General features: G+C 30.0%; 1 protein-coding gene across 1 annotated transcript; it reads right to left on the bottom strand.

Annotated features, from left to right (window-relative positions):
• On the bottom strand, nt 4,930-5,447 carry LOC105167394. Its single transcript, XM_011087089.2, has 2 exons — nt 5,347-5,447; nt 4,930-5,265 (listed from the first exon to the last, which is right to left on the bottom strand). The coding sequence occupies exons 1-2, from the start codon at nt 5,419-5,421 to the stop codon at nt 4,963-4,965; spliced, it is 378 nt and encodes a 125-aa protein (XP_011085391.1). The 5' UTR covers nt 5,422-5,447; the 3' UTR covers nt 4,930-4,962.

Raw genomic sequence — 10,178 nt, 5'->3', positions numbered from 1 at the left:
ATTCATAACTCTGTTATTACAAGCCTTAAGTATATATCTCTAACTAAGAAACAAACTAAAAAAGCCAGGTGCCCTTCATCTGCTACAGTACTTATCCAACAGTCACAAATGAACATACCTATTTACTAAAAGAAACGTAACATTCATACACAAAAAATGTGTTAAAAAACATGACTTCTAAGTGATTGCAGGGTAGAGAACTCATTGCAGCAACAACTGAGCATCAATTATTTATCAATATGAAATACAAAAGTATCATAAAAAATTTACACCGTCGACGAAAAATCTTTTATAACACCTTTGTGTCATACGTTAAAATCAAATTCACGCATCTATTATATATGGAAAATCACTTTTAAATATAATTTAAGAAATACACGTACCAATAACTCATAACTCATATGGGAAATCTTTTATATTGTATATATCATGTACGAAAAGCAAAATTTTATAAATATAAATGAAACATATTGAATTAAAATCAAAATCTTGAATTTATATAATAAAAATAGCTAATATCAATTTAAAAGAAATGCAATAATAACTTCATTGTAAAACAAAATTAATTGTGGGACGTACGTTGTGAGTAAAATATTAATTAATGTCATTATTCGTCCAGATTTTTGCATATATATTGCGATCTAATGCTAAATCTTTCAAGAAATTCAGTGCTCCAACTCCTATTTTTGACTAAATCTTTTATAGTTTTTCCTTTATTCTTGCTTTTTATATGCATGTTAACAATGAAATCTTGGAGTTAAATGCTACGGATTTTCGGTAAATTTTCTATCATACTTTTATGTCATGATATTGATACTTTCGAATCAACGATTGAAACACTTTTTTTTTAAAAAAAAATTAAAAAGTATAATTAAATTAAATTATAATTTAAAAACTTTGCCACATACAATACATGGACGGATATAACATCAGCATGTGATAAAAGATCCATCACCCTATAAATAGGCAAAAAAGAAAAAATTGGGGAGGAGGATAGAATACAATTAATTCCTTTTTGAAATTTAGGGGATAATAGATTTTATACTCTTCTATAAGAAACTTTTGACAAGTATTTCTGATAAATAATAAATTTTACAGTCCTTTTATATACTCATTTGCATCTAATTAGACCGTATTGACATAAAAAAGGTTGATATTTCCCTTTCTGATACTTAGTATACTCCACCTAATCCAAGGTATAAACAGTTCTCTATTGTAGTTGGTAGTTACATCCTACCTGAAGATGCAATATCATGTGACAGTTTGGCTGCGCATAGGTTTGGCAGCAATGAAACCAGCTCCTAAGAGTCGGTCTGAAAGGTTCCAAGTCGAGAAACTCGAGACAGGACATTGATGGTCCTATAGAAACTTGCACTAAATACTGCAGTCATGTTTCATCAGAAGGAGACATAGGTCGTCTGTACAGTTTTAGTAGGTCAATCGGCAAGGTAGTAGACTAACTGTACTAACTCACACGAACCGTTGTATGGAAGCCTCTTAGGACTTGGTCGGTATAATTAGGATTCTCAGTTCCGACAGTATAAGATTAATCCTCAAACTTGAGAAATCATGACACTCACAGTCACGTGACAGTTAAATGCACACAGATTATTGGTAGAAAGTATAATTTTGAATGAAGTGATGCATAATTCAAATGTAGATGTATAATTTGAGTTGCTTTTAATTAATGTTGTCCGGATCTACAAGCTAGCTAGCTAGCTAGCTATATATATACCTAATTAGTCAAACCTTGCAATTTTAATAAAGTTGCTGAATTTATATGTATATGCCTAACTTTCTCAACTAAATAATTGCCCACTTGTCTTCAGATATACCTATAATTCCAAATATTACTTGTTACACTTTTAGTTCATAAGATTGGTATTCAATACTTTTTAGATTTCTATCTTATGAGAATTTTAAAATAATTCTAAAATTGATAAAATTGGACATATTTAGTCATATACTTGACGGGATTTTCAAGATAATCTCAAAATTAAGAAAACTTGTCATATTTAGTCTGATAAATTCCATAAAATAGAAGACCATATGTGTTGAATTTTTTGAATTTAGGACTATTTTAAAAATTCTAAATTCTAAGAGACTAAAAATGTAAATTTGCATATTCAACTAATTTCCTAAATATCTGTTGAAAATTATGGGTAGAGCTACCAACTATTCCCTAGCACTTAAATTGCTTTATGTCATAGTTTAGGAAAATGGAGTACTTGATAAATATTATTCTAAAATTTTTAATAATAATAAAATATTATTAGGTATAATTAAATTTTATAAATTATGTTATTAACTGATAATTTATTTATCTAATTAAAAAAAAAAAGGAAGAGGAAAGCATGGATTCAGTGAGAGAGTTTGGAAAAGATAAATTAATTGTTCAATGGTATAGATCATCTATATATGGGCTAAATTAAGATCCCAACCAATTAACTCTTTACACGTCAGCTAATGCTTCACCTTTGCATTAATGCAACCTCAAACTTCAACTTAATGCTCTTTTTGTAGTAATTATGCAAAATTATTAATCTATATACATTTTTGGACTTTGTAAAATGATGGTGGGATTAAAAGAAAAAAAATAATTACATAATTCTTGTAATGATTATTTTTAAAAGAAAAGAAAATCTCCCGCATCAATAAAATAAGTAAAAAAGGTGACAAGATAAAGTGGCATGGCAAGAGCACGTTGCACCTATGATTTTGATCATGGATTCGAATCGCTTGGAGGGTAGTTGGGGAACCAGCATTGATCCTTTTTCAATTAAAAAAATAAAAAAAAGAATAGGTAAAAACAATTTTGAAGCTTATTACATAACGTTAAGGTAAAAACATAAAAAGTTTGATTTGTTATTGTTATTATTATTTTGGTTTTTGGACCTAAGAAAAGAAGTTATTTGTGAAGAGTCTTTTCTTATTTTTCGATCCAATCCATTTTTTTTTATTTTTTTAAAGCTTAGTTCAAACCCACCCCGACAAAGATCAAAACAACACTTTTCGATCTAATTGGGTTGGGGCGATTTTACGGCTTTTACTATAGAATCAATCACTTGTATAATCAAATTAGTATTTTATGACAACTTATGTATTTTTATAATTATTTGTCATAATAAATGCATTCTTCAGTAGTGATAGTTAGCAAAATATAAAAATATGATATCAATTACAATATGTAAAATATACATGCATGGTTATTTATTTATTTTATAAGAATAGAAATAAAGATAAAAAATTTACCAATTTTTTTAATAAAATTATGAAAAAAGTCCTTATTTCGAATTAAATTATAAATAAATGATCATAATAATATATAAATATTTAAAACAAATGTTATTTGAAATACAATAAAATATTTTATGAAAACAGATTGTAACAAAATAATGATATCATCTATTTCAAGTTTTTGTATTTATGAATGACATAAAATATATAAAAATTTACCAATAATCAAGAATTAGTTAATTAATTTGATTTCATTTATATATATATACATGCTAGTGAGAAGCTAGTGCATTGCACATTATTCTTATTATCTCAATAAAATTATTACATTATAATAATAAGATATATTTATAAATAAAAATATGTTAAATTAAATTTAAAAATATTATCTTTTACAAAGTAAAACAATATAGTTAAAAATAAAATAACTATACTACAATTTATTTATTATTTATATCATAAAAATTATATTTTTTTACTACAATTTATTTATTATTTATATCATAAAAAATATTTTTTTTTACTCGCAAATATGTATTTTCTTTAAGTAAATGTTAATTCATACAAGTAAATTTGAGTCAAAATAATTATATACATACATAACAAGTACATAAAAAGACACATACAGACATATATATGTATGTGTGTAGGATATACAATGACTAAGACAGATAACGAAAAATATATAGTAATTGATTTTTTTTTGTATAGAGAAGTAATGTATAAAATTTAATTTATAGTTTAATATTTGTTGTCAAATATTTTTTCCGTAAGACTCTTACATAGAGGTGTAAATGAGTCAAGTTCGAGCTTGATAATTTTTTTTTTCTTTTTTTATTACTATTAGATTAAATCATGGGTTGAATCACCAAATTTTTACATAAATTTAAAAGTAATAAAATAGATTGCATAATGTATACTATGCTATAAATATACCAAAATATAGTATGAAATTTTAACTTATTGTTATAAATATAAACTACTAATTAGTTTAGTAGTAATATAACTCGTAAAATATACCAAAAAAATCATACTGAATAATTTAAACATTATAGAAAAGTATCCATTATCTGAAATAATGCAATCGAAATACATAAAAATATTTTATAGTTGATATTAATATATGTTCATAATCTGCAACAAATTTATATATTTATAAATGTTAGTATTACATTGATGTAACTATCATCTTACATTATTGAAAAACATGGGTTAATCGGGCCATGAAAATTCAGATCAAACCATTATATTTGATCAAACTTACAAAAAAATACATTTGATAAAGTTTTAGACTTATTGGATATATGGATGTTGAGATATCAGACTTGAAATATAAAAGTAATCATTCAAGACAATGTACAGTTGAATCAGGCCATGTGATTTTATTCTTTGTAACGGCCTGACAATTATACATTAGTATATTTTAATATTTATTTTATTTTATTTTATTTAAATTTGTCATATATATTTTAAAATTTATTTTATTTAATATATTTTTGTAAAATTAAGTAAATAAATTTATATAAAACACACATAACATAACAAAAAAAAAACTAATAACTCAATTACAAAAATGAAAATATTATTACAAAATATTATTTTTACAACATACCGGAAAAAATCCTCATATAAATTATTACCCATAGCGACAACTTGTTTGTTGTCATCATCGTCGCCGTCGGGTGCCATGGGATCAGCTGGAGGCTCGAGCGCTAGATAATTGGGCTATTTGGGATCGATGCTTTCGATGTAGTGCTCGAGTGCCAACACTCGCTCATCTATGTCGGGATGCTGAGGCTGTGGTGGTGAGCACGAGGGAGCAATCAACTGGGTCACCTGGGATGGTCCAATAATCGAGTGGTGGGCCTCGATGCCGAGACCAAATACTCGGCCCCTCTTCCAGCCACCCGTTGCTGACATCCAGACCTGTTGTTCGTTTGGGGCCACAGAGCCTTCAGAGGACAATGGAAGCTCTTCATTATGATTTTGTTGTCTCTGGCGTTCCTCCATCAACCTCAAGAACATCTCCTACGAACATTATAAATAATTATATTAAAAAATAATAAGAATTAAAAAGTATAAATTACATAAAATTTTTTAATTACTTACCGCAACCTCCTCTACCCTCGGACCGCTCCACTGGCGGTCCTCCTTCTTTTTGTAGACCTTCTCGAACACCTCCATCTAAGTGATTGGGCGTCCTAGTTGTGTCTCATATTCAAAATTCAATTCAAAAAATAATTAAAAATTAAAAAAATTAAAAAAAAAAGTAATGATATAATTTGAAATACTTACCATCTTCCACTTGTGCGCCCTAACAGATGACGACCCTCCACGGTAGACGGTAGTAGCTGAATCTGGGTTGGCTGTCTGATTGACCTTATTCTTGGCTGACTGTGCTGGAATTCTAGGCTCGACCAAAAATTCCAGGAGTTGGCGACTTGATGAGTTTGAATATCGACTCGTCGTCGCAGTCCCACCAGTATGACATCTGCAAAATTGACCAAATAACAAAAATAATTATTTGATAAAACAATATAAATTTAATTTAAAATTAAACTATAATATACTTACCTTCAGCGTTTGGAACTAGAATAGCTGGTGCTCCTGTGGAATTTGAGAGATGTTGGCCTAGGGATGCGACTAATGCCCTTTGACCGCATTATTGATGGCTGTGTGAAAATCAAGTCAGACCTAAAAATAATAAACAATATTAAAATCTATTCAAAACAAGAAAAAAAATCAATTAACTAAATTGTTATACGTACCTCGCATCCCAGAGACTGATGTAACGCCTCTAGACCTGTAGGGGAAGTAGCAACGTTGGTGGTGGTGGTTGTGATGGTACATCCCACGGTCGGGTCGAGGCCTGTGAACTACTTGCCCCCGCCACATTTGACACCACTGCGCCAGAGTCAGCGGGATTTGGTAGGGGCTGGAACACAACCTCCAATGATGGGCTGCGATAGATGGCTCATCTCGGGAAGGGCCATTACCACGGGTACGACCACGGCCTCGGCCACGTCCTCATCCCTAGTCTTACGAGGCGCCTTTCGCAGCGCGCACCGTGTGGTTAAACTGAAAAGTGCGTATACAATGATCAACGATGCTAGAGCAAAGGGATCGCCTTGAGGGAGATTCTAACACGTCACTAGACCAGGCTTCTTGTTCTCATTCCCCCCTATAATAAGCTTAAAAAAATAAATCCTATTGAAAGCAGTAGACATTAAAAAGGTTGAAAAACGCACATCAGGAGACATACCGTCCTCTAAGCAATCTAAACAACAGAAAGCAAAATAACAAAGCAAGTAAAATACCACAACCTAAGACTCTAAGATTGCGGATGTCCAGCATCTGTCGGTGAAGGCTGAGTGGTCGACCATGTAGAACGGTTGAGTGGCCGAAATGCACGTCAAGGGTGCCGAGTGCGCGGGTGACCCTTCACACCGGGGTAGGCGGAGCACCAATCGTCATTATATAATGTTAAATTTTTTTAAAATTTAATTATTGATAAAATTTAAAAAAAAATTATTACAATGTTAATAATTTTATTAAATTCCTATTTTCCGGAAATTTATAACATAATTTCAGAAACTTTAACAACATAATTCTAAAAAATTTCATTTAGGTGAATAATTTTTCTAAAAATTGCATTGTAGTCCTAAAATTTCTATTTTTCTAAAATTACATTAATGTCCTCTAATTTCCTAAAACTTTCATTTTTAGGTAAATAATTTTCCTAAAAATTGTATTGTAGTCCTTAAATTTCTAAAAATTTCATAAAATTTCTATTTTCTAAAATTACATTAAAGTCCTCTAATTTTCTAAAAAATTTATTTAGGTGAATAACTTTCTTAAAAATTGCATTGTAGTCCTTAAATTTCTAAAAATTTCTATTTTCCTGAAATTACATTAAAAATTCCTCTAATTTCCTAAAAATTTCATTTAGGTGAATAATTTTTCTAAAAATTGCGTTGTAGTCCTTAAATTTCTAACTATTTCATAAAATTTTTATTTTTCTAAAATTACATTAAAGTCCTCTAATTTCTTAAAAAAATCATTTAGGTGCATAATTTCCCTAAAAATAACATTCTAGTCCTTAATTTCTAATAATTTCATAAAATTTTTATTTTTCTAAGATTACATTAAGGTCCTCTAACTTTCTTAAAATTTTATTTAGGTGCATAATTTTCTTAAAAATTACATTGCAGTCCTTAATTTTCTAATAATTTTATTAAAATTTCTATTTTTCTAAATTAAATTAAGGTCCTCTAATTTATAGAAAAATACATACATATGTAATAAAATTACATATAATGTTGAGAAAAATTACCAAAAATTATAGGAAAATGCATTAATTTACAGAAAAATTCAGATTTTTTTTTAAACTGTGGAAAATAAAAAAAAATTCCAAAATGTTCAAAAATTTCTGAAATTTATTTAAATTACAAAAAATAAAAAGAAATTCAGAAATTTTTTCAAATTCTGTAATTTTAAAAAAATTCAGAAATTATCCAAAATTTTCAGAAACTTTTTTATAATTATAAAAAATAAAAAAAATACAGAAAATGTTCAAGAAAAAAATTATACATTTAAAAAAAATATTAGATACATTTAAAAAATTCAAGAAAAAATTACATAAAATTTGAAACAATAAAAAACTTACATGGCAGGGGCGGCCGAAAATGGTGGTGGGGACGGCGGAAGGAAGCGAAAAAGAGTGAGCAAATGAGAGAAAAAGAGCGAGCGAGAGAGAGAGAGGTGGTGGGGCATGCGGTGTGGAGAGGAGAAAGAAAGGGAAGAAGAGGAAGGGAAATTTTTTTTACAAGTGTTGTATATATATAATTTTGAAATGGCCATGGCCGTTCCAAAAGCCGTGCCAGAGAGAGTTACAAAATTTGAAAAGTCGTTACAAAAGTCTATACAATTATATTAATTAATTTTATTCTAAATTATTATTTAAAAAAAGATGCCGTTTTCAATGATTTAATACTGTGAAAACGTATTATTATACTGGAACAATATAATTGAAATATATTAAAAAAATAAAATTTTGTTTGATATTCATACATGTATGCAGTTTGCAATAAATTTGTATATTCATAAATGTTAGTATTAAATTGAATGTAACTGTCCTCTTACAATGTTGAACTGCATAAGTTAATGGGGTCGTCAAAATTAAGATCCAACCATCAGATATGATCACACTTATGAAAGAATCCATTTGGCCAAGCTGTAGCCTTATTGGGTATATTGATTTCCACATATAGTTCCTGAAATGCAATAGTAATAATTCAAATTGGTGTATTTTTAAATCAGGCCATTTCAATCAAAATCACACCTTCTGACTTAATGGGGTACATTCTTATATATATTTAAATTTGGTATGATTCGAGTGCCTTAATGTAAAGATATCGTAACTTTCAATTTGAATTTTAAAAATAGCTCAGTTTTTGTAACTGCTTTTGTAACGGTCTTTGTAATTTACCTTTTTAACGGCCTTTGTAACAACATTTGTAACGGCCAATTGAATTTAGAATTCCCATCATTTTTTTAATTTTGATTTTAAAAATATTAATTTGTAATGGCGTTTGTATCGGATATATATAATTTGGCCGTTACAAATACTATTTTCCACCATTTTTTCCCATCATTTGGAACGGCCGTTGTAACAGTTTCTTATTAGTTTGGCCATTCCAAAGGTTAAATTATTTTGTACCGGCTTTTGTAACGGCGTTTGGAACTCTTCATGTTCTATTATTTTGTAGTGGTTGTTGTAACGACCAATGATAAAAAAGTCGTGCCAATTGTCACAGTTTTTGTAATACCGTCTTTTTTAACATTTTCCCGCTTTTTCCAATAGCCACTGTAACGGCTCCTTATTTTACCTAAAAGCCATTACACAAAAAACCTAGTCGTTACAGAAACCTTAGTAAATTCATAACGACCATTAAATTATAACGGTTTTATGCACGTCACATAATTGTAACAACTTTAGTTACGGTTATGGTTGTTACAAAATAAATACATTTTTATCACTCCATCAACACATCCAATTTATGACAACGGCCGTTCCAATTGGAACGACCACATGACCATTACAACAAAGACGTTACAAATCCTGCATTTTTTTGTAGTGAAAGAAAAAAAGAAAGAAAACAAAAAATAATTTAGCAGTTAATATTAAATTTAAAAAGATTATTAGTTGTCTTATTGAAGGACATTCATACGTGGCTTAAATGATGGTCTTGGCGTAGGGTAAGATTATTAGTACTATGGCCGCTATGTATATCTTACTATCAGCTTGCCGTTGGTGAATTGGTACTGGACATTCTGTGGATATGTGGAAGGATCCTTCGCTTCCACGGACTCCCTCTTTTTGGGGTTTTACCCTAAATATGAATAACTTTCAGGGCCTTCATGTTAGTGATCTTATTCTTGAGGACACGAGAGAATGGGATTTAGAAGCTGTTAATTCTCTCTCATGTTAGTGATCTTATTCTTGAGGACACGAGAGAATGGGATTTAGAATTTGTTAATTCTCTCTTCTAGCCAGAGGAACCTGAGGCTATCCTTCAGATCCCATTCAGCTTTTCGTGTGACACAGATGTTGTGGTGTGCCACTATTCAAGCAACGGTTTCTTCTCAGCTACGAAGCTTTGTTGCGAGCCTCTTCAACGGGAGCAAGCTCTGGGGGACCTCGATCTAGTAAGGTTTGGCGAGCCGTCTGGCAAGCTAAGGTACTGAATAAAGCTAAAGTGTTCCTGTGGAAGGCTATTCGCAACATCCCCCCACATGTCACGGGTGGACTCTCTTTTCTCGCAGTGGAATGTATTTTTCACCCCGTGTGGCATCTCAGGTTATACCCAACCTTCAACCAGCTTTCACACATCTCAAAGTTTACCGACTGCTTGTCGCTTGTCTTCAATACTAAAGCTTGC

The sequence above is a fragment of the Sesamum indicum genome, linkage group LG8 (assembly GCF_000512975.1).
Source record: "Sesamum indicum cultivar Zhongzhi No. 13 linkage group LG8, S_indicum_v1.0, whole genome shotgun sequence".
Classification (NCBI taxonomy): domain Eukaryota; kingdom Viridiplantae; phylum Streptophyta; class Magnoliopsida; order Lamiales; family Pedaliaceae; genus Sesamum; species Sesamum indicum.
This window is presented reverse-complemented; position numbering and strand designations above follow the sequence as displayed.